Source organism: Theobroma umbraticum, unplaced genomic scaffold (assembly GCF_002168275.2).
Source record: "Theobroma umbraticum cultivar Fairchild unplaced genomic scaffold, ASM216827v3 scaffold_146.0, whole genome shotgun sequence".
In the NCBI taxonomy this organism is placed as follows: Eukaryota; Viridiplantae; Streptophyta; class Magnoliopsida; order Malvales; family Malvaceae; genus Theobroma; species Theobroma umbraticum.
The window spans coordinates 4,557,993-4,583,692 of record NW_018397265.1 but is presented as its reverse complement, the minus strand read 5'-3'; the positions used below and the strand labels follow the sequence as shown (position 1 = coordinate 4,583,692).

Here is a 25,700-nt window from a genome sequence, read left to right as displayed (position 1 = left end):
AAATTGCTAAAGATGAGTGGATGGTCTTTCTTTGGGATGGAACTGATGCCCCACCTATCAGTATTCATAGAAAGTGAGTTGGCGTAGTTTAAATGCTCCTTACTACTTATGTTGAATCTTTGGCTGTATAGCAAGCCCAACGGTTTCAGGGACTTTGCATTCCTATATTATTTTGCTTAGCAACATTGACACATGTTTCCATGGAAGTTCTGATACATCAACTTGTAATCAAATTATATGGTTATGCCTCTGCCATATTTGGTGCTGTGACTCGTGCTGTTTCAGTGCCTGCTTTTTTTATCACTTGCAGATAATTTATCCCTTTTCTTTAAAAATTTAGGTGATGGCCTGAATTAGTTCAGTATTTAGAAAGGCTAACTGGTTCTCTCTCCCCCAAGACATGTAGTTTGACAGTTTGACTTGAAGATTGGTTTAGGCAGTGTGAATATAAGTCTGGTGGATTGGCAAATGATTGCACATTGGTGGTTATGCTCAAAACTTGCTGTTTTCTTGACTGCATTATAGGCCCCTTGGCCTCTCTTTTCCATTTGAAGAAAGTTTTGTTAGTTGCTGATCTCTCTTGTGGCTGTTAATTTTACGTACATAGAAACCTAAGGTGGTTGGATTGAAAAAAAAGACTTGACTTTTCAAGTAATTGCCATATGCATCCATATAACAAAGACATGATTGTTCCTAATATCTTAGGGTGTGTTTGCAATTGAACCTCTGTGGTAATGGTAAAGTATATGGTGATGAAGGACTAGTGAAATCTTTGTTTTCTTATATCCTTTGGGAGCTAGAGGTTTTAGGTTATTGTGTCTTTGAATTTCATGATTGGAAAGGCTCTGCTTTGTTGTTCAGAGTCTAAGTGACTTATATTTGTTAATTTCTGTCTCCAATAGAATCATATATAGACGGCATTGCCCATGCCAGGAAGTTAACGAGTGTATTTTAGCTTTAGATTAAGCTATGTATCCAATCATGGTAAAAGAGGTTGTGGGTCAGGAGTTGGTTTAAGAGTTTGATGAGCTTAAGTGCTGAAAGCTGGCAGTTGTTTTGCATGGGTACAATTTAGGTAGAAGCCCTCATGCAATGGATGTAATTAGAGTTTCAGTTAGTTCTCTTAAGACTTTTGTGTGTTTTGATAGAAGAAAATTTTAAAGCCTAAATTATTGCATAACAAAATGAAGCCAGTTGTGCTAATTTTTTATGTTATCCTATCTATCAGTAAGAAAATTAGGTTACTTGAGGTCTACATGTGGGAGATTTGGTGTTTTAGAGGCAGAAAGGGGCAGCTTTAAGGCTGTTTGGCTTGCTTGACGTTGAAGAATATTTGCTGGAGCACTTTGGCAGTTAGGACATATTGGACAGGTTTAATTGGTTGAAATTGGTCTGAAAATTTGTGGAAGAAGAAACTTGTGGGTGCTATTGTAGCCATGTAAACGGGGTCGGGTTTGGTTGTGATTTGTTTATGATGGTATAGTTTTGCGGTTATCGTGGGTGACATGTTACGGTTATAGAACTTTGATCCAAACTTGGAAACTGAAAATCAGATCCGATTGTGAAAAGAAATGTTTGTAGAGATTTAGAAGACAGTAAGAAAAGGAAAAAGACTGCAAGAGAGCAAAATGTTAGGCATCCAAGTTTGTATAACGTAATTATTCGTAATTTCGTCAAATATGAAACTTACATAATATAATAAGCATATAGATCTTTTTGGAAACTTTGAAGACTGATTCATCGTCTTCCAAAGATTTGGACTCCCAAATAGGTAACTACCTTACAACACAAATAATCTTGTCTGGTAAAAAAATAAATGATCACCTTAAACTCTTTGATGCAGGCGCATCAAGAATTCTATTTTATTTAGTATGTCACTAGCTTAGAATTTTTTTTTTTTTTTATTTAGTTTGAGATTCTTTTTCCTATCTTTATTAGAATTTTAGTACTTTAAGTCTTTATTTAGGATTATGATTACTATTTGATTAGGATTTATCTTAGCTATTATAAATAGGTGATCTTAGATATAGGTTTATTATTATCATCTTTTGTTATTTTGAATATTTATTCGATAGGTTTCTTTTAAAAACCCAATTACCTTTTTAATGTTCCAACACAATCAACCCTATTCTAGCCTTAATTGTTGAGTTCTAATTGCCCTAAACCTTTCGACTACATCAAGTGGTATCAGAGCAAACGATCTTATTATCCTATAAAGTTTTAGCTAGGAGACTATGGTTGGTCGAAGGTAGAGGCAATCAGCCCCAACAAGCTGAGTTGGCAGAGATGGAGAATGATTGATGACTTGACCCGGCTATGCAAGCCTTGCAGTGTCAGGAACAATGAAAGCTGAGTGGAGAATCCGGAGGTGACCACAATCCCCTTGAGATTAAGATCTTGAGGATGAGATGAATTTGAGAATGAGAACCCCTTTCATGAAGATGGACTGCAAATCAAGCGACAAAGTTGGATTGAGGGTCGGTTATTACATGCTCTTGATTTAAATGACGGAGGAATCAAGATCGAAGTAACTATTTTCATGGAAATTTCATGCGGAGGAATATTTGGATTGGGAAGCTAGTTTGGAAAATTACTTTGAATGGAAATCTATGGCAGAAGATCGAAAAGTGTTATTTGTAAAGTGAAATTGAAAAGGTCACACAGTGAACGTGCATAACAAGGGAAGCTTAAAATCAGCATTTGGGAGCACATGAAAAGTAAATTATAAGCAATTTTTACCTGGCAATTATACTATGAATTATACGAAAAGTTTCATTGTTTGATGCAAAATAACAAGTCTGTGAGGAGTATGCATCAGAGTTTAATAACCTATCAATTGGGTTGGGTTACTAAGAGTAACGAACAAATTACTTCTCGTTATCTTGCGGTTTGAATCATTCTATTAGAGACAAGATAGGTAGTTTCGTTTATACAACATTGAAGATGCCTCAATATGCTTTATCAGCAAAAAAATGAGTTTCGCTATGGTGCTAGAAAGCTCTTATATGACAATATGGCAAAAGATTCTGGAGAAGATGGGGTTACCAAACATCCCCACAAAATTATCGAGAACCTACCACAACCAATAAAACTAATAGGGGTGCAACCAATGTTGAAAGGACAAAAAAGCAAAGTATAATGCCTTATGGTGGAAAAAACAATTCTGGTTCTTCTACAAATAAAGGAGGAGCAATTCCCATACTCGATGTTTTACTTGTGGGAAGAAGGACATTTCTTTTCCTTGTCCAGAAAGAAGGTGAACTAGCAAAATTTAGGAAGAATTAGGACCCATTTATAATAAATATGATGAGGAAATACAGGAAATTGATGTGTATCTTGCACGAGGTGAGTCATTAGTGGTAAAGAGTGATGACAACAATAGTAATGAGGAAGCAAAAGATGGAGGCGGCGAAGTATTTTTCCACTCGATGTTTTGTGAAGGTAAATATGTGTTGTCATTGATGAGAAAGATGGAAAATATTATTTAAAAGAGAAGTGAAAAAATTAAAGTTTCTACAAGCAAACATCCTCATCCTTACAAGATTGGGTGGCTAAAGAAAAGAACGAAGTACCAATAACTACCAATTTTAATAAATTAACTATGGGAGGTAACTTGGTGATAAGGCTTTATGCATGTTGTACCAATGGATGTTGGTCATATTCTTGTTGATAGACCTTGGTTGTATGATCATAATATGGATCATAAGACAGCTAAAAACCTATTCCTTCTACAAGGACAACAAGAGGTATACGTTATATCCTCTTAAAGAAGAAGCTAAGCAATTGGCAACTTCAAGCCCCACAAGCAGCAAAATTGCTGGGTATTTATCTGTGAAAATTTTGAAGCTGAAGGTAGTAATGAAGAGAAGTTGAAACAAGTAAATTCAGACATCTATGAGAAGTATATTAAGACCTACTCATCGGAGTCAAGTTTTTTTTCTAACCCGAGGGGACTGATGCAGGCGCATCAAGAATTCTATTTTATTTAGTATTTCACTAGCTTAGGATTTTATTTTTTTTATTTTATTTAGTTAGAGATTATTTTTCCTATCTTTATTGCAATTGTAGTACTTTTAAGTCTTTATTTAGGATTAGGATTACTATTTGATTAGTATTTATTTTAACTATTATAAATAGGTGATCCTAGATATAGGATTATTATTATCATCTTTTTTCTTTTTGAATTTTATTCGAAAGGTTTCTTTTAAAAACCCCAATTATCTCTCTATGTTCCAACACAATCAATCCTATTCTAGCCCTAATTGTTGAGTTCTAATTGCCCTAAACCTTTCAACTACATCACTCTTATAGCCTATTTGGCCTTGTTGAAGTTTTTGTAGGAAGTATTGTTTGAGTAGAGCTGTTCGATTAGTGCTGTAAAGAGAAGCTAGCATAGTGTTTGCCAAACTAAATGTAGAAGCACTGTAGGATGTAGAAAGCTGTTTTACTTTGTATTTTGTCAAAATGTTGTCAAATGCTGAATTTACAAAAAGAGGCATTTGAGGGAAGATTTTTTTAGAAGTGATTCTTAAGTACTTTTATACGTAAATTATTTAGCATGTTGAGCAAAATATCCCATCTATTCTTCCAAACACCCATAGAGCACTTAATTACATTTCTAGGAGAGTAAAAACTAAGTTGTGAACTAGGCAGAAACGATAAACTGCACTAGGCAACCACTTTAAATAAAGATAAATTGATTCCCAACAAATTGTGAATTAATTGTTTTAGGTGTGCAAGGTGTGTTGGACTTGTTTGGCCGAATGTGAATTCTCATTGACTATTAGGTATTAGTAATTTTATATCGCAACTTTTCACTTTGAGGTATCACTTATGTTGGCAACTTGGGGTGGTTGATTATTCAAATTAAAAACTATTTGCTTTTGGGTTCATTTTTATAATTGAATTGATGCTTTTTGTTTCATGACTATACTTATTTTCTTCCAACAAATTTATCCATGAGTGACCATAGTCACTTTTTTTTCCCTCTTAGAAACATTTAAGGTTAAACACAAAAAATAAAAGCAAATCAAATAATTAAGAAAAATATAAATCTTTATGCCTGTAGCTTTGAGATTGACAAAGAGCACAACATAATTGACTCCTACATAATGGGGTAATTTTATTTGTAATTCTATTAAGCATGAAGGATAGTGGAAGTTTGAAAATATTAATAAGCCCTCTAGTTGCTACCTTGAAAAAAGCTTCATGATGTAGGTGCATCTAGAATTTGATTTTATTTAATTTAATATTCCTAATTCTAGTTGGTTAAGGATTTTATTTCTTTTATTCTATTTAGTTTGTGATTCTTTTCCTATCTTTATTATGACTTTTGTATATTAAGATATTATTTATTAGGATTAAGATTACTATTCAATATATGATTAGAATTTATGCTAACTAGTATAAATAGGTGATCCTTAATAGAGAACCTATTATTATTATTATTATTATTTGTTTATTTTGAATTTTTATTCAAGTGGTTCCTTTAAAACCCAATAATCTTTCTAGTGTTCCAAACATAATCAACCTCATTCAAGCCCGAATTGTTGTGTTCTAATTGTCTTAAATGTTTTTGCTACACCAAGTGGTATCAAAGCAAATGATATATCTTACAAAGATTTTTAGCTAGGAGGCTATGGTTGGTCAAGGTAGAGGTTGAGGTAGAGGCAACTTATCCCAACAAATTGAGTTGGTTGAGATGCAAAAAATGATTGATGACTTGATTTGGCCTGCGTAAGCTTTGCAATGTTAGGAACCCAGTGGGGGCTCGAATGGAGAATCCGAAAGGTGACCACAACCCTCTTGAGATTCAAGATCTTGAGGATGATAAATTTGAGAACGAGAACCTTTTATAAAGATAGGCTCGCAAATCAAATGGCAAGAGTTGGATTAGAGGACCGGTTAATACATGCCTTGATTTAGATGGTGTAGTCGAGATTCAAGTAGTTGATTTTCATGAGAAGTTACATGCGGAGGATTATTTGGATTGGGAAGCCAGTTTGAAAAATTACTTTGATGGAAACCATGTCAAAAATAAAAGTGTTATTTGTAAAGCTGAAATTAGAGGGTACTGCACTTTAATGGTGGAAGAGAGTTGAAGAGTAATGTGCACAACAAGGGAAGCTTAAAGTCAGCACTTGGAAGCGTATGAAAAGCAATTTTTACCTGTTGATTATACAATGGAATTATATGAAAGATTTTATTGTTTGAAGCAAAATAACATGACTGTTAAGGAGTATACATCGAAATTCAATAACATATCAATTTGAGTTGGGTTAATTAAGTGTAAAAAAAAATACTTCTCATCATCTTGCTAGGAGATGGGCGTAGTTTGTTTGTACAACATTGAAGATGCTTATCAATATGTTTTAATAGCAATTAAAAAGCCCTTATATGGCACTAATTGTACAACATTTAATATCACTATGGTGCTAAAAAGCCCTTATATGGCACTAATTGGCAAAGCAATTCTGGAGCAAGACAAGGTTATCAAACATCTCAACAAAATTGTCGAGGTGTTGCCACAACCAATAAAACTAATGGGCATGCAACTAATGTTGAAAAAAATGATAAAGGCAAGAGTATAATGTTTTATGGTAGACAAAACAGTTATGGTTCTTCCACAAATAAAGCAACAATTTTCAGATCCAGTGTTTTACTTATAAACAGAAAGGACACATTTTTTTTTGGTTGCCCATAACGAAGGGTAGCGGATTTAAGAGAAGAGTTAAAGCTAGTTTATAATGAGGAGATAGAGGAAATTGATGTTTATTCTGCACAAAGTGAGTCCTTGATGATACGAAGAGTGATGACAACAACAATCAATGAGGAAGAGGAAGATTGGAGGAGATAGTATTTTTTGCACACGTTGTTTGTGAAGGTAAAGTGTAATCTTATCATTGATGGAGAAAGCATGAAAAATATTATTTCAAAAGAGGCGGTAGACTAATTGAAGCTTCTTACAAGCAAACATCCTCATCTTTACAACATTGGATGGCTAAAGAAAAGACACAAGGTATCGGTAATTATTCAATGTTTGGTGAAATTCACTATGAGAGATAACTTATATGATGAGACTTTAAGTGATGTTGGTCATATTCTTGTCGATAGACCTTGGTTGTATGATCACAATACCTGCCAACATCTAAAATGTCATTTGAGTTACAAATCAGTCCTATTTTCAATATTTTGGATTGGGATGAATTTGATGGGACTGCTTTTATTATAGACGCTCATGTTTAGCACTTTTTAACTGCTTAGGTTGAAGTTATTGAAAAAGTGTTAAATGTGAAAGACATTCGATTTAGATGAGTGAACTATATGAACGATTTTTGGTGAAGTGACTTGATAGACCTGCTAATGAAAGCAATTGAATTGTTGAAAAGGAATTGAAAGGTTCAAAGTGTTAGATTTGAAGCTGAAAGGTTTCAATTCCTCTTTTGCAATCCCAATGCTTTTATTAGCAGGTTTACTAAGCCAATTCACCAAAAATCCTCTATACGGATTCCTTCGTCTAGATCAAACTTCTTTCACATTTAACACTCTTTCAATAACTTCAGCCTTAGCAACTGGAAGGTGTAGAACTTGAGCATCTATAGTAGATGCAATCTCATCAAATCCATCAAATGGATACAAGTTGGAAACATTGAAAATATGATTGATTTGAAACTCAGGTGTCATTCTATATGCTGGTGGGTTTGATAACGATGCTCCTAGGACCAAATCAATTGCATGTTGGATGCTCCCCAGAGGTGGTGGACTTTTCAGCAAATTCTCATTAACCAACTCTCTAAATTCTTTCAATAGCTATCGAATTTTAGTTGGACATGAGGCGATTTACCCATATGATCGCTCTTTGCAAACTTAGTTACCAAAGCATACATAATTCCCAGCTCACTACTTTTTGCTTCAAAATATTTAAGGGATAAACACCTAGTGATTTTGCTACTCGTAGGCTTGAAGTTGCAATTGCTTAGCCTTTTCTTTAAAGGATAGATAGTATACCTCTTGTTGTACTTATAAAAGGAATAGGTATTTGGTTGTCTTATGATTCATATCGTGATGATACAATTATGGTCTACCAATAGGAATATGATTAACATCCATTAGCACAACATGACACAAAGCCTCATTATCCAAGTTACCTCACATAGTGAATTTCACCAAATATTGAGTAATTTGTCAATTACTTTTTTTGAAATAATAGTTTTCATGCTTCCTTCATCAATGACAAGATCACATACTTTACCTTTACAAACAACCCGTGTAAAAAATACTTCGCCTCCATCAATCTTATGCTTCTTCATTGATGATTATTGTCATTACTCTTAGTACTATCAAGAACTCACATTGTGCAAAATGAACATTAATTTCTTCTATCTCTTCATCATATACATCATAAACTAATTTTAACTTTTCTCCTAATTCCATTAAATTCACCCTTCGTTGTGGGCAAGTAAAAGAAGTGCATCTTTTCTCCCTACAAGTAAAACATTGAATCTGAGAATTGCTACCTCTTTTATTTGTGGAAGCACCAACCTTACCTCAATCTTTGTCTCAACCAACTATAGTCTCTTAGCTAAAAATTCTTGTATGATGGTAAAATCATTGTTTTTACACCACCTAGTGTAACAGAAACATTTAAGGCAATTAGAACTCAATAATTAGGGCTTAAATGGGGTTGATTGTGTTTGCAAACAATGAAAGGATAATTAGGTTTTAAAGAAACCACTTGAATAAAACTTCAAAATAAACAAAAATAATGATAAGTCCTCTAAGATTACCTATTTATACTAGTTAGGATAAATCTTAATCAAATATTGAATAGTAATCCTAATTCGAATTAATAAAGACTTAATGTAATTCGAATTAATAAAGATGGGAAAAGAACCCCAAACTAAATAGAATAAAGAAAATAAAATCCAAAACCAACTAAAATTAGGAAAACTAAATTAAATAAAATAAAATTCTAAAGGCGCCTACATCACGTCAACTTTTAACTGTTCTCAAAATCCCAAATTAACTTCCCGATAAACCAAAAAGTTTAAAAGGTTGATTGCCAAAAACCAAACTTCAGCTTTTAGAGTAGAAAAGCTCTTTCAGAAGATGAGTTGGAGACCCACTTAGGGAGATTGATATTGAAATTTTGGTAACTTCTAGAACCTTAGGCCTTGCTCCATTAGAAAGATAGAAAGGAGTAAGGATGGAAAATTTTGTAATCTAATGGTTAGGTTTCATATCCACTTAGTAGGTTAACTATTGGACTAAAAGTTTTTCCACCTTTACCTCTTCCTATCCTTCCTACCAAGAAAGCCTTAGAGTTGCTACATTACCAAAACTATAGCCAAAGTACAGAATTGTCCCTACACTTGATATTTTTCCTAATTTGCTAAAATTAAGTAGCAAAAAGCAAGCTAACTTTCCTTCCATTGCTGTGCTACTATGCGTTTATGTAGCATGTATTGAGACCTCAAATAGTTACCATTATGTTGCTATACTTGGCAAATGATTTTTCTATTAACCAATGTTTTTTTTTTTCTTTCAATTTGTATTCAAATGGTGAAAAATTGAAAATAGTCATTAGTATTTGTGCATAGTTAGGTATCGGGGCTGAATAAGCTAGCCGTTATCTGTTTTTATTATTATTGTTACCACTTTGGACTGCTTTGAAGGGAGTGCATCTGCATGCCTTGCCACCTTTGTGGCATAATGTCTTCTTAGAATTAAAACTTGGTCTGTCAACAGTTTTTAACTTCATTAATGACTCATGCCTAAATGAATGGGCTTTAGTTTTGCAAATACAAGATTGATGTTAGCTGTGTCTGGTTGATTCTTTTTTTATAATTCATATAAATGACTGTACTCCACAGGCTGGAAGATGAAATGCATAACCAGCTGCCTTTACATTTGGAACCGTTGCCTTTATCAAGAGATGTGCTATGTACATTTCCTACCGTTGGAACTATCTTAAGGGTGACCATTGATGAAAACTGCAGAAAGTATATTCTTCAGTTGCTGAAAATTGGTCAATGGGTGAAACTTTTTAATGTGCCATGCAAAGCGCGTGAAGGATTATGGTATGGTGTGTTGACACCATCTACAAAAATCCAAGATATGCCAAATGAGGATATGCTCATATCTGAGCATCAGAGGTGATTTTTTTAGTTTCATGTAACACCTTGTAAAGAAATAGATTTTATTCACTTGTGACTGTTGTTTGTTTTGGAAGTTCAATATCTCACTCATTTTATATATTTCTTTCAGCAATTATGATCACCGATTATCATGCAAACTGGAGCGGATGCCATACTGGAGCTTTCCATGGCCGTCAAGAATCACAGGTTTCATGTTGTTAGTGAATCTATAAGTTGTTTTAAGTTTTGATTTATTGGCATGTTTGATTCAATCTCCTGGACACAGTTATCTCATTTTTCCTTGAACCACAACGGCAATGATGACTGATAGATTAGCTTTTATTTTTGTACGTCCTTCCTCAGAGGTTAACTGCGATGATGTGCCATTTGCTACATTGATGGATATTCTCACTTGTCGAAAGGTATCACACCCTTGAGCATCTTTTGACCATACGGAGATGGGTATTTTGTTAAAAGAAGTAGAATGTACCAAATGACCTGGTAACTATATGGAAATCAAAACAATTATGTTCATTGTTTAACTTATTAGGTTGGTGATGGCTTACTATTTGATTGAAGATTCTTCTTTCTTTTCTTCCCTCCATCTTTGAAAATGAGGTACTTTTATATTTTGGGCGTTTATATTTATGATTCTGTTTAGTATTTTCAAACCCTACATCTAAATATTTGGATGTCAACCAATTCCTTAGAAGAACCTTTAATATCTTTCAATATTGTCATTTCTTTAGAAAGCAATAGAGTAATTACCAAACCCTCTTGAAAACACCCAGAAATAGTTGCCCCTGGATCCAACCCAAGCCAATTTCATATTTTACTTTTGCATGGGACCCATTTCGACCAGCTGGAAAATGCCAAAGGGACCACATAATGCCCAAAATACCCTCAGACACCTTTGAAACCCTTTTGAATCATCCACAACCTCTTTTCTTCACTCACACACGACCTACATTATGGGTCTTTCAAGATTTGTAGGGGGGCTTGAGTTTGTTCTGAATTAGTTGATATTTGAAACTTTTGGCTGCAATAATTGGTTTTGGTTTGGTGAGTGTACGGATTTTTGGGTGTATGCAGTTTTTGCAGTTTAATGCCTGTAGTAGGTGGCAGTTGATTCCAACTGGCAGTGGGTGGCAGGATGGTCTGAGTGGTTTGAGCCCTGTTGTATACTGTCTTTGTGATGGCAGAGATAGTTTTCTTCTTTGTTGTTTGCAATTGTATATAATTTTCCTTTTTCTTTCTTCTTTCTATATTTTTTTATTAAAAAAAAATAATTCTGACCCATTCTTTTGGGTACTATCCTCTACTTTTGTCTTGATGTCTTGGTATATATAGGAAGCTGATTGGTGAATCTGCGGTCTGATTGGTTGCTATACCTAATAGAGTCTGCTAAGCACCATCTTAAGTAGAGAGGACTGAGCTCTAGATGGTTTTACCTTTTTTTATCTTTTTTGTAGAAGGGGAAGTGGAAGAAGGCACCTGTCATGACAGAGTTGTGGCAAGGCCTTGAAAACTTGAGCAGGGATCCATATCCTCCCCTGCTCCATTGGTCTTTATGTATATAAAGTAGCCGATGGTCTCAGGAAGGAAGTGTTGAATTGGGTCAAAAGTGGGGTAGATTTAGCATGTTTCCAGAAAGGGGATGGTTATATTTAAACATGAAAGCTATGGAAGCATAAATCCTGAGAATATTGTTTAACATTTTGCTTGGTAACCTTACAGGTAAGAAAGAAATTTAGGTGTGTAGTACGGTTTGTAGCGGCAATTCCATGGCGAGTTGAGGATTTCTGCTCTCCCCGTGGAACTTATAGGGTTAGGTTCACTGTAGAAGATCCAACTGCCAGAATTCATGCTTTTGCTTATGCTGAAGATGGGGTAAGGACATGATTCTACCATTCCTCCACATTTATATATATGCAAAATCAAATCCTGATTGCAAATTTCAATAACAGTCTTCATCCTATAGTTGACTCCTACTCCCCAAATGTAAATCCAAATGAAAATTGAAGAATAGAAAGAGAAGAGTTTCAAAAACACTCCCTTTTACCCAAAGCAGCTAGATTCCTTCTTATGTTCAGTCTCCGATGCCAATACCCAGAAGAAAGTTTTCCTTCTAAGCTTGAGCTACAAGGTTCTTCCCTTGTAAATTGCGCCATGACCAATACCTGCATGATATGATTTTCTTTAACAAGTGTCTCAAGCACAAATTAGCCTTAGTAGCAGGAAAAAGACATTTTCAGAAGCCTATTCTGGAAATCCTCCTATTGTTTTCTTCTGCTCAACATATGCTTAGAAACTTCAAGTGTGGTGCGTCAGCTGATTTTAATTTTGTAAAAGTATCATCTGTCTTGTGAAATTAAAGTTGACTAATGCATTTCTCAAGGCTCTTCTATATTATTGGATTCCTTTTTAACCGCATTTCTTCATCTGTGATAGGAGAAATTTTTCGATGGTTATTTGTCGGCGGATGTATTGAGTAGCAAGTTAAATAAATTGCTTGGAGTAGCTATAAGTGTTGATGGCAAGGAAATTAAGGATGCTGCTAGAAATCCACCATGGGTGCAGTGTTGCTTGATATCTCATTACCTCAAGTGCTGTAAGATCTGTGACACCAAGCTTGTTGGTCAACAAGTTTGACTGCAATGGATTGTATTCGGAGAAATTTTTAAGTGGCATTTGGTATTTTACAATGCAATGTAATTACAGGTAATGTGATTGTAAGTAATGTGATTGTAGGAAAAATAACATTACAGTGTTTGATATGTAAACAAAATAATGATTAAAATGCAGAAAAAATAACATTGTAGCGTTTGGTTTGCAATTACTTTGCTGTGAATGTAATGTTAATTTTCAAAATTACTCTTAATCATTAAAATATAAGTTTAATATATTTATATTTTTTATTATTAATTTTTATATAATATCATCTCTTCAATATATTTTTAATGTCACATATTTATTTTTATTTATTATTATAATTTTATATATTTTATTTTTATTTTTTTAATATATTTTTTATATTATATATTTTATTTTAATTTGTTTTATCTATATTATATAAATTTTAATTTTTTATATTTTATTTTAATTTTTGATTCTTATATCATATATTTTATTTTAATATTTTTTATTTTAATTATAACAGTGTGAAATATTTTTAATAAAGTAATAAAGTTGAAGGGTAAAATTATTTTTAAGAACATTGCACAATGTAATGTAATGTGATTGCATTGCAATCTTACATTGCAGTGGTTTATTACAAAACAAACACTGCAATATAATTTAATTGAACACATTGTAAAAAATGTGCTCTTACTCTCCTGTTATCAAACGCATTGGTCTTTCTTACTTTCTTGTTATCAAACGTCATTTTACTGATAAATTTAAAAAAAAAAATAAGCATTGGTCTTTCTATCCTTGGTTTCCGCCCTTTATACTAATAAAATACTAGAAGTGCCTAATATTTGGCATGCAATATTGAATTTTAAAACACATATTCCTCTTAATTAAAGGTTTCTCCATTAATGGTGTCACGTGTTGTTAAGAGTTTTGATTTCCCCTCATATCAAGATTTTGTAATAACTCCCAATTTGTGACATTTCAAAATAAATTTCATTAATTGTAATAACTTTGATAGTGGAAGGAATCATGATGTTATATTTCGAAATAAATCTCATCGAATTGAACTCATCTCAACTTATGGCATCAAAACAAGTCACGTTAAGATTATGTAATAACTCTCATCCGTGTGTTGCTATTAAAGAGTTATATTGTTTGATTTATATAAATCTTACCAAACTAATTATGGCACAGAGCTGTTTCGACTTGAAAAAATTTTCTCTTATGGTACAATCAAATCAATGTAGGGAGCTCTCCACAACCAAGCCAAAGAAGCCGACCCACCTGTACATGGTATGTATTCCTATGGAAATTAACTTTTCAGATGACAGCACAAAAAACCACATGTGCCCTGAATACCATTAGTGGGGTGCAGGTACATCATGCTCATTAGGCAGGGCCACCTCCCCAGCAGCATGTCTGCGTTGCCGCTCCCGAAGGTATAAAACAGTGAGTAGACACACAAACAGAGTCAAAATTGTAGCATTTCCTTCCTCCATTATCACATTCTCCACCCACTCTTCCACTCTTGGATAGACTTCAGGCAGGGAATCGATTATGTAGACCTAATAATAAAAAACACAAAGCAATGAGTAACTCTTTTAAGATCATTTTTGACGCCATCAGTATTGAAACTCATTGCTGGATGTAACAGCAAAAGACTAGCTAAAAACGAGAAAATCCCCTCTAAACCTGTGTTTGTTTGTTTAATTTTTCCTTTTCTTATTTAAGTTCCAATCTATCATAAAACATTTCTATGCATGATTTTCAAGAAAAACAGAATAACTTGGTTTTCTTCCCCGTACCAACCTAATGAGAATGAAAAAAAATGCTAAAAACCAATGGAACATAAGTAAACAAAGTTGTTGAGGCTATATTCTCTCCGTAAGATGTAAAAATAATTTTGAAGTCCATGTATGTTCAGGCAAGTCCCAACAGAAATGTCTGATCACTGTCCCAAACAGCATATCAAAGAGCTATCAACCTAACTTGCATGAAAGGATATTATGTTCGTTATCAATATGTATTGACTACCAAGCGGCATTCACAGGGGTTGAAGAAGTTAAGCTCAGTACCTAGTTCTGGTTTTAAAGTTAAATAAAAACTTTTGCATTTCTAGGTAATGGAATGCAAAACAAGGTGAGCACCTCAATTAATGGGGAAATGTCAAACTATAAATTCCAACTTGTGTGCGATTGCAAGCATTTTGACCAAGTGAAAGGAACATAATCGTGATTAAAGATTGAACAGAATTTTGTCTGATCTTCGGACATTGTTCAAAAGGTAGAGGGAGCATATGCCACAAAGAGCAACTCACCAGGAGACTATCAGCATAATTCTTTCGAATCCACAAACTTGTTAAAGCGAGCATGACGGGCAACTTTGCTGCAGGATCTATCTCTAGCGCTTGATCATAGTAACGCTTGGCAAGATGGAGGTCAAACGGAAGTCCTTGGCCGTGCTCATGCATGTATCCAAGGTTGAACATGGCTTGTGCATTAGATTGGGATTTCGCATGTATGTAAGCTTCTGCTGCACGCTCATAATCCCTCACAGTTCCCTAAAAGAGAAAAGATATAGTTATGGGAAACTTCAGCAGAGCAATAACAAAGCAATACTCAAGAAAACCAGATAATGTCTTCTCTATTTAGACTACAGATACATACTCGACCATAGTAATATGCATCCCCAATAAGCAATGCAGCATGTTCGTTACCCTGCTCAGAAGCTTGCCACCACAACGAATGAGCACGTTGATGCCTTTCTCCATCAGTGCAAAGCCCAGATTCACCCATGCACATGCTGCGCTCACCATACTTGTCAAGGATCCATGCAGCATTACTTTGTGCTATCTCATAGCCTAGCTCAGCCATCCTAGAATACAGGAGGAATGCCTTGCCCACATCACCTTTTAGATATGATTCAAGTGCCCATCTAGACAGGGAACTCCATGGTCCCCGTTCAGCAACTAGTTTGTATAATGCAGTAGCCTGAAAAAAGAATAAGAAAAAGCTCAAATTCAAGTACATGGGATCTTATGTACATTAGAACCATTCATGATTCAAAAGGATTCATGTCACAATTCAGGCATTAAATATAGAAAAGGTTAGTTACATTTATTGTGACTTCTTTCAACTGATTATAACTTACGTCACATTTTTTTACAACTCTCAGAAATTTGTTTTCCTTTTCGTTTTAGGCCTGTCAAAAAGAAAAGCATGGCTAGAAGTGAGGAAAGCAGTCCCGTTTTCCATCAAGTTGTCAGGTCAAGAAATTAGATATTATCATCACAACCAGAATACCAGTCATGGACAGCAGCCAATCTAGCTGATGGCATGTAAAATAACATTAAACTATTCTAGGACAATCTCTAGCATTCAAATCATTTCTTTTGCTATGTATGGTACTTCTTGGCATAATAGGAAGCCACATATTTACCAGTTAAAACCAAGTTATTTTAAGAGAAAATTGAACAAAATTTCTCATTTAGGTCCAAAATCAAGCAAATACTAAGTACTCAAAGTGCCCTGATAAGTCAAACCTATCTTTTGCTTATAATAGAAAGATAAACGAGAATATTGAAATACTGCAGCATGCTTTATTTGTTAACCCTCAACCCCAATAGAAATTAGGACAAGGGTGAAAATTAGAACATGGAAGAAATATGTAACCAGCAACTTAACAAGGTGAAAAATATGACAAAAGGGAAATTCCTCCAGCACTCAGCAAGAAACCTTTAAGTTAAGCACAAGGGAGTTTAAGAATGTCATTCATAAAGATATAGGACTCATTAGAAGGTGAAAATTAGAAAACAGGAACTATAAGCATAAACAACAGTATTTACCATAGGAAGATTCTTTTTAAGCCCAACACCAGTATGAAACATCTTAGCCAACTGATAAAACGCCTTTGGTTGGCCTGCATTAGCTGCCACAATAAAACATTTACAAGCAATCTTCACATCTTTCTTCACTCCAATCCCTTTAAGGTACATTACCCCTAAGTTATAGTGCCCGCCAGCATCGTCATTATCAGCGGCCCTCTCAAAGTACTCTTTTGCCTGCACAAGAAAGGAATCAGTTTCTGGCACAACTCTACAATTAACATACCAATAATAAACCACATGTTATCAGTTTTTTTTTCTCAAGTGGTCTGGAGTCTGGAAATTCTTTTCTTTCTTGTTTTTTTCAAAAGAAAAAAATCCATTTAATTCACAGATAGTATTACTGCTCCCAGATTCAAAACTATGTAAACCCCATCTGTGAATAATTATCTCCAATGTTAGTTATAAAAGCTACAAAATCTGAAGCATGCACCATCTTTTAACTGATTCATCACAATAACTCCAGATTAGCAGATGATGAAAGCACAGCTTGAAAAATGGAATTCAGGATCAGTGTTCACCATAAGTTCCAATCTTCAAAACAATCCATAAAGAGAAAAACTATAAAACACAGCCAGCATTGAGTAGGAAGATAATTCACAGTGAAGTGAAACTTTCAAGCTATGTGAAGATTACTGTTGAAACAAAAGACAAGAACCTGTAGTTTGTAAGTTATATGAAGCCACCAAAAGACATAGAAACACTAGACAAGTGATAACAAGACAGAAATAGTAATCAAGAAGTTTATGCAGTCAGCAGAAAATGAACATACTTTGGTGTAGTTCTTCTTTTCCACCCCATAGCCTTTAACATATAAATAACCCATCCCATTATAGGCTGAAAAAAGCCCCTGTTTCGACGCAAGTGAGAGCCATTCAAGAGCCTTGGTGTAATTCCTTTCAACCCCAGCTCCTCTAGCATAAATCTCACCAAGAAGTTCCATAGACCTGGGCTCCCCTTTGTCCACAGCTTTCAGAAACCACATCAAAGCCTTGGCATGATCACGGCGCAACCCTCTCAATCCGAAATAGTAAAAAAGACCCATTTTGTACATAGCACCAGCATTCCCTTTCTGTGCTTGATATTCCAATATCTGAAAATCCTCATCGTCTTCCCCTCTTGACTTCTTTAAAGCTTCCTTATTCTCCTCTGCCCCATTGTGTATCCTAACCGGTTCGATCACCGGTGAATCTTTAGATATCAAAAAACTGTTTACTGCTATTTCGGCTAATTCAGCATATAATTTAACCGCTTTTTCATACATCTGAAAATTTAGAAAATACAAACTACTCAGGTAAATTAAAATCAAACACAAAAGGCGATTCGAAATTTCTTAAAAATAAACACAAAGCTTACGTCTTGTCGCGAGTAAGTATAAGCCAAAGCCATCATGGATTGGGCATTGCCACCTTCCGCAGCGAAATAATGATTTAAAAAGGCTTTAGCTCTGTTTCTTTCACGCATCATCCCCATCCCGTACAAAAACCCTAGCACCGACCGCGCGTGTGGATCACCTTCCATATTTGCTGCCGTCTCAATCTCCGCCGCCGCTTCCTCCATCATCCTGGCGTCTCCATTGGTCGAAGCGGATATCATTTTGTCAACGGCGGCGTAGTAGGAACCGAGCGTGCCATAGTTAGAGGTGGAGGTGGGGGTGGTAGAGGGTTCAAAGAGCCGGCGCCATGATCCAGGATCAAGCTCCTCGTCTGGCTTAACGTGGGCGCCGCCGAAGTCGTCGTCGTCCCAGGAAGCATCGGAATCGGGGGAGGAAGAGTCGTCGTGCTGGGCGTCTTTGAGGTCGTCCTGGGAGAGGACGAGAACGAACTGGCGGGCGTGGAGGGAAAGAGGGTAAAGAGAGAAAAGGATGAGGAAGAGTGAAAGTCGCAGTGAGTATAGATGGCACCTTGGATGCATATTTCCTTTCTTTAGATGCAGCTGCTGCCTGTCTCTATAACTGTGAGGATTTGTTTCGAATGGAAGCGACTTTCTTCTTCTTCGGGGAAGCAAAGCCCGCAGAGACAGACGGCTGCTTTGGTTTTGCCACGTTCACTTTCGTCCTTCACCCAATTGCTTTTTGACACGTCATCATGTGTCATCACTCGGCGTCCGGCTAAGTAATTCAACCTAAAAATAGAAAATAAAAATACTTGTTTGGGTAAAAATGTAAATACATTTGCTTATATGGTTTAAGTAAATATTTTTTGTAATTTGTAAAAATATTTTTATATATATGTATTTTTTTTTTTGCCTTTTGCAATGCAACCATATCTTAATTTTGATGTAACGCAATCAATTTTTGTTAATAATAATAGTTTTAATTATTTTTTTCACCCTCGGAAATTTCTTTTAAAAAAAGTGTGACCACAAGTATTATAAATTGATTTTTATTTTGAAATAACAAAAATAAATTATGAAAATTAATCTAATAAATTTTATTATAAATTTATCAAATAAATAATTTCTTGTAAGTGTAAGAAGCGTTAAAAAATCTTAAAATACTTAATGAAATTCAATTCATGTATTTGTTAAGTATTTAAAGTCACATTAAAATAAAAAAAATACAAATTAAGAGGATTTTTAATATCAAAATTACAAGCACCATCCAAAGTATATCAAATTAATTTTACACTTGCTAATATAAAATGAAATGTATATCAATTACACTAGTAAAAGAGTTGACGATGTAAATCATTTAATTTACAAATAAAGTATTTTCAGTATATTTAATTTTATTTTGTTCTTAGACTTATCATAATTAACAAAATATGATTATATTAATGTTGATATATATAAAGATAAACAAAAAATTAGATCTTTCCAAAAATTAAAAATTACTCAATACTTAAATAAAAATTTTGCTAAGACATGAGAAAATCTTTTATTACTATTATTTATAGTATTTTTAACTCTTTTTTATTGTATTTTTTGTTATTATTTATAACCAAGATGGTGTCTATAATCTTACTACGGAATAGACCACAGGAAATATAGATTATGTTATAGTAGACTTTAATTTAGTATTTTCCAAAACGTTTGTAGGGAAAGCTATATTGTATTAATCAACTACATAAATGTATGATTTTTGTAAATAAAGAAAAAATAAACTAGTATTAATTAAAGATAATTATTTACTTTGGTTTCAATTATTAAAAGTTACTCCTAAATATATAATTTTAAAACAGTACTTACTCAAAGAAGATAATAATCTTGTTAAACATCTAGTAATTTTTTTCTATTAAAAATATATTTTTGAAACAAAATGAAAAATATTTGTGATTTGGAGGTTTTCCTTTTTGTTAGATGATATATATCAACTTTCTATAAGTAGGACTTGTACTTAGCTAAATATTAGAATTAATTTAGACTTTTGGAGTAAATTTTATTTCATTTTAGTAATTTGTTCCTTTTGTTGCTTGGATAAAACTTAACTTGTTACAATTTTAGTAATTAGTAACAAATAACTAATGTGTTGCACTTCTATTTGAATTGGTTTCTGAATTTCAATTCAATCTTGATCTTTTTTAGACTTAATCTAGAAGGAGGATTAGTGTAAACATATATATGATCTTTCATATATATCTCTTTATATATATATATATATATATTCTCAATTTTCATATTTTTATTTATTTTTCAAAATTTACTACACCCGGACAAATTGGGATATCTACAAATTTAAAATAGTTACTAATTTTTAGTAGCATCCATCTTTCATATGTAAAATGAATGGGTAAAGATTGTAAAATTCAATTAATTTGTTTATTCAATGATGATTGTGTGCTATGCATATTGAGAAATAAGAAGACTTTCTTAACTTTTTAATTTTGTTCAATAAGTTCGATGGATATTTATTATAATTTAAACATTCATGTATAAAAAATATGTCTAAATACTATAAGTTTAGATTTATACAGAATAAGAGGATATAGATAAAACATAATATTAAATTACAATTGATAAATATTGAATGAATCTATCCTCTAAGTATTAAAAATTAAAAATTATTATTTTCAAGTATTTTTTATTGAAATAAATAAAATTAGAAAAAGACCATTTAAATGTCAAAAACAATATAGTTTTGACATAAAGTGTATAAAAAAATTTAACCAATTATTTCAATCAGTTATTCTACTTAAAAGAGTATTTATCCAAAGAAAATAATTATCATATCAAAGATTGTTAGATGGATAATAAAATATTAAGAAATGAGAGAGTATATAACATATACTATTGTAGATTAAAATAAACAATTATAGAATATAAGATAACAATATAATGTAAAGATTTTATTAATATAAAATAGTTATTAATTTTTAATAGTATTTGTTTATTATATATAAAATAAATGGCCAAAGGTCAATAAATGCAGTTGATTTGTTTATTAAATGATGAGTGCTATGTATATTGAGAAATGAGTGAATCTTTTTGATTTTTTTTATTTTATTCAATGAATTAGATTGATATTTATTAAAATTTATACATTATATATAAATAGTATAGTTTCAAATTTCATGCTAATAAGAAAATCCTAAATAAAATAATATTAAGATTATATATTGATAAATATTAAATGATCTAAGTATGTAAGAAGTTAAACATTATTATTTTTAAATATTTTTATTGAAATAAATAAATATAAAATGACCCCTTTTTATTTGTTAAATAATGTAATTTGTTACATCAGAAATATAAAAAAATTAATTCATTGGAAAATAATAAGAGTTGAGATCAATTAGCCCCGCGGACTAATCCGCAGCCCACGGCTGCCCACCGGCTGGCCGACCGCGCCGACCCTCCATAGCCCCCCTGACGCCCTCCTGTCGCGGATCACGCCCTCGCCAACTTATATTATCCTCGGCCGCGTCGCGCCCCCTCGTGCCTGCCCGGCCGCGCCCGGTCCCGCGGCCCCCGTGCCGCGCCTCGGCGTGCGAGTCGCCCCACGGTCCGGGCCCCCGGTTGGGTTGCGCGCCCCCTCGCGCCCCGCCCCCCCGCGGCCCGCATGCCCTGGCGGCCCCCGGCGCCCGCACTGGATCCCTCTTTCGGTGCCCCCGTCCGCCGCGCCTGTGGCTGCCGTCGTAGCTAGGCCCGCGCCGGCCCGGGCCGGCCCGCCGCCCCCGCGCCGCCTGCGGCGCCCGCGCCGCTCGGCCCGGTCTCCCGTGCCGCCTCCGGTCCCCGCACGCCCGCGCCAGCGTCCCCCCCGCGCCGCAGTGCGCCCCGTATACGCCGGCGGTCGCTCCGAGCGCAGCCGGTCCCCGCGGCGTAGCCGCGCTCGCGCCCCCTCCGCGCCCCGGTCCCGGGGCCGCCGCGACGACCCCGTCGGTGGCCACGCCGCGCTTGGTGCCCGCGTCCGGTCGCGCGGGCATCTCCGGCCGCGCGGGCCGCTGCCGGCCCGCCGGCACGCTCCCTGCTCCGAGATCTGGCGTTGTCCGAGTCGCCCCCGGCGCCAGCCCTCGCCTGCCGGGCCCGGCGCGGTCGGCCCTGGCCGCTACTTCATCTATATTATAGATATTTTTTTAATTTAAAATTATATTTACGGTAAACATTTCAAAAGAAGTCACTCTGGTATGGTAAGGTATAATATGGAGGATTGGACCGGAATCGGAGCTGGCTCTAACCACCTGGAAAAAATTTAAAGCTGGAAGCTTTCAAGGTGCAAATCCGAGAGCAGTAGTGGGTGAGCTGAAGTGCAGGCCGTAGAGATAGAGGCGATGTCAACAAGAATAGAGCTCAAGCTCTCCCGACCCAACCGCATCTATCGCCCCTCCGTGCGCTCTCTCTTTCTCGACCTTCTCCAATAATCAAATAAAAATGGGGTTTTACGATGGATTTTTCTTTTAAATGTTTTTATTTCTCTTATAGGAGCCTCTTCAAGGCAAAATCGTGGTGAAGTCTGCTTCTTCCATTTCTCACTATGGAATTCGCATGGCTCAACGGATCAGTCAACCTCCAGGTTCCATTTCTTTAACCACTTGTTTGTTCATGGAGCAAAACACAAAAATGCAGCCACAATTTTAAGTAACTAATATTGTTTTTTTTTCCTCTTCTTGGTTTGAAGGTTCGAGGAGGATCGGCAGGCGTAATCGAGTCCTTTTACGGTGTTGTCAAGCCGATTACCATCCTGTACGTTTGGCTTGCTTTCTTCTAATTGAAAATTGTGAAATAAATTCACCATTTTAATGTGTGGGCAGAAGTTGAGATGAATCTTGAAATTTTACCTCAATAATATGCAGGGTTACTTATAAATGATTACAAAAATCTGATCACGGATAGTGCGTTTAAACCTTTTTTAACAAATCTGAATTTGTCCATATACTTTACAATTTGCTATACATTCATATTTGCAAGCATCTGTCATGTGTCCTTTCTAACTATTCATTGGTAACCGCCTTGAACATTTGCTCAAGTGGTAAAACTTGCAATTTGATTCGTTAGGGTACATGTGATTGAATGAATTGGATAATTGAGCAAATGACGTAAAAGATTAGTTTGAAGTCTACATGGACAATAGAGAGGAATTAATTTCTATGTAATTATAGATAAATGGTTGCTATTTGCTTCTCATGATTTTGAAAGTTTTAAATGTCAACATCTTAGGCCTCATAGCTTGAGTAGTTGGACATGAATACATGATCCTCGGCCTAATGTCCTTGTGGAAGGCATTGAGGTATTTTTTTGAGAGTTGGGTATGGTTCTTGATGCTTAAATATTTGCTAGTTGTTGTGTGGTTTGCTCTAGTAAGCAACAGTTGGCATTTCTCTGGGTGAAAAGGCTTATGATGAATTTATGAAACAAGAATGCACCCAAATAGACTAAAACCAAAAACTTACCTTGAAAAGCTTTTCGAATAACTTCTCCAGGCTTTAAGTTGAACCAATGCAATCACTTAATTGAAAAGCACTCTTACCAAAAACACATAACTTCTCTCTTTGTTTGTTGTTCTTCTTGGTCAATAAATGGCCTTTGTTCTATGTTTCGTTTTTCTGTGAAATCTGTGCTAACAGTTGAGTGAGTGAGAGAAAGAAAGGGAGTAGGTCTTATAAGTAGTGGGTGGTACCACTATTGAAAAACTTTGGTAACTATTCAACTTTCCTTTTCTTTTTAATTTTTATTTATGAGTTGGGTCAGATTGGCCCATCATGGGTGCCTGACCCACTCTCAAATCCAATAGCTTAGAATGCTATTCATGTTATGTTAAGTTCTCTCTGCCAATCTGCAACTCTAGATCAGGTGTGCCTAGGAAACTCTGGTACAGGAATAAGTTTTAGGCTTTGAAGAAGGGTACTTGAAGTCTCTATGAGGAAGAACTGTTTGACAATGCTAGACATGACATTTTTGCTGGCGTTTGCATTATGTTTTTTTAGTGAAGCTGGGAAATTTACTTGCTGTATGCATCATGGCACCCCTTTTACTCGTCTATTACATGTTGGGATTTCCTAAAATAACGAAAAGGCATGTTGTTTATAAAATTAGCATTGTCTTGGTTACACTTTCTGTCCTGTGTATTTGGCGTATATGACAATATGCAGGAATGAATTGATCCTTTAAATGTTCTCAAGCTATCTATTCTTCTGTTGGGCCTATGCGAATATCTCTACAAGTGATTTTTTTTTCTTGTTTGCACAGGAGTAAGAGCCTTGACATTAAACCGTCTGGAAAGATTGTTTCAGGTACAACAGAGGTATTACATCATTTGTGAACTATATAATTCTAATATGTGTATGTATTTGTGCACATTTTATTTCATTTTCCCTTTTAATTCTTAATTTTTTTTTCTTGGCATGTTATATTTTTTCCTTTTCACATGATAAATATGCTTATTTATTAATTTATTTATTTTTAAATTTTGAACAATGAGGAAAGATAACCCACACATACAGGCGCATGCTTAAGTGAGAGATTCACAAGTCCAATGATGAGATGATAAAATTGAAATACTGGTACTTGAGCATACACCACAAAGCCTACCATAAAGTCTAACCTTAAGGGAGTTGATCTCTTAGGAATACCAAAAGGGCAGAGTTTTGGTTTCTGGGTGTTGGTGAGTAGAGTCTAAGATAAATATCAAGATTGATGTAACTATGTTTTAATTTAACTTTCTGTCCTTTATTCTCATTTTTTTCAACTGCAAGTATGTCATATCTCCTTTAGTCATAATTGTTTATTGTGGCAGATACCATTCTCTATAATTCTGAGGAATTCTAAAGAAGATAATTTGGAAAGATTTTATGAAACATACCATGGAACAAATATTAGCATCCAGGTGAATATTTACTTATAGTAGAACTCTTTCTTTGTTTAATCTTGTTATCACTATTGGATTCTTTCTTATTTTCAACTGCAATAGTATTTGGCCACTGTAGATATAATAAGAGGATACCTGCATAAACCATTATCTGCTACAGTGGAATTCATAGTTGAAAGTGATAGAGGTATGGCTCAGTTTTAAATCTTCCTCTCAATTATATCCACATGAATTAGATTAAATGGTCTTTGCCTTTTCTGATATGTTTTCAGCCGATCTTCTTGATCAACCAATTGCTCCTGAGATGGTTATCTTTTACATTACTCCGGACACTCAAAGACATCCTATACTTCCTGAACTGAAATCAGGTTTCTGCAATTTCCCATTTTCTTGGTCTAGTATCCTTTTCTTTGAAATGCAGGGAATGTCTGATTTGTTATTCATATTTTTGTAAGGGATTGGATGATGCGGAACTTCAGCATCAATGCATTTGAATCCTTATCATAGTGTTCTCATGATCCCTTGCTGACTTGATGTTTGCCTGAATAGGTGGCTTTCGCATCACAGGAAGAATATCCACACAACGTTCGATGCTTGAACCTCTCAGTGGAGAACTAACAGTCGAAGCATCTGCAATTCCAATTTGTTCCATTGACATTCACTTACTTCATGTGGAGTCGATTCTTCTTGGGGAAAAAATCGTCACTGAAACCTCTTTGATACAGACTACACAGGTGCAATTCTTCACACCCAATGGAACTGTTTTAATTTTGTTGGGAGGAAAAACAAGAGATTTTTTTATTCT

The 25,700-nt window shown here is 34.9% G+C and overlaps 3 protein-coding genes across 3 annotated transcripts in view; 2 read left to right on the top strand and 1 right to left on the bottom strand.

The window, feature by feature from the left end:
- The first annotated feature begins 6 nt into the window (after positions 1-6).
- On the top strand, positions 7-13,017 carry ATPOT1A (Nucleic acid-binding, OB-fold-like protein). Its single transcript, XM_089784622.1, has 6 exons — positions 7-73; positions 9,873-10,154; positions 10,267-10,343; positions 10,500-10,558; positions 11,874-12,026; positions 12,588-13,017. Exons 1-6 carry the CDS (start codon positions 21-23, stop codon positions 12,786-12,788), a joined length of 825 nt encoding a protein of 274 aa, XP_089640748.1. The 5' UTR covers positions 7-20; the 3' UTR covers positions 12,789-13,017.
- Positions 13,018-13,839: 822 nt separating this feature from the next.
- Positions 13,840-18,670, bottom strand: EBS5 (HCP-like superfamily protein). The gene is made up of 6 exons (XM_021436757.2): positions 18,010-18,670; positions 17,426-17,917; positions 16,615-16,830; positions 15,437-15,760; positions 15,088-15,330; positions 13,840-14,335 (listed from the first exon to the last, which is right to left on the bottom strand). The coding sequence occupies exons 1-6, from the start codon at positions 18,565-18,567 to the stop codon at positions 14,132-14,134; spliced, it is 2,037 nt and encodes a 678-aa protein (XP_021292432.1). The 5' UTR covers positions 18,568-18,670; the 3' UTR covers positions 13,840-14,131.
- Positions 18,671-22,167: 3,497 nt separating this feature from the next.
- LOC110422702 (Vacuolar protein sorting-associated protein 26) overlaps positions 22,168-25,700 on the top strand; it is a 7,708-nt gene continuing 4,175 nt past the window's right edge. Inside the window, 9 exon segments of the mRNA XM_089784624.1 lie at positions 22,168-22,418; positions 22,513-22,577; positions 22,579-22,603; positions 22,709-22,773; positions 24,277-24,331; positions 24,824-24,913; positions 24,998-25,082; positions 25,168-25,263; positions 25,445-25,629. Of these exon segments, the coding sequence (XP_089640750.1) occupies positions 22,362-22,418; positions 22,513-22,577; positions 22,579-22,603; positions 22,709-22,773; positions 24,277-24,331; positions 24,824-24,913; positions 24,998-25,082; positions 25,168-25,263; positions 25,445-25,629 (723 nt within the window). The 5' untranslated portion in view covers positions 22,168-22,361.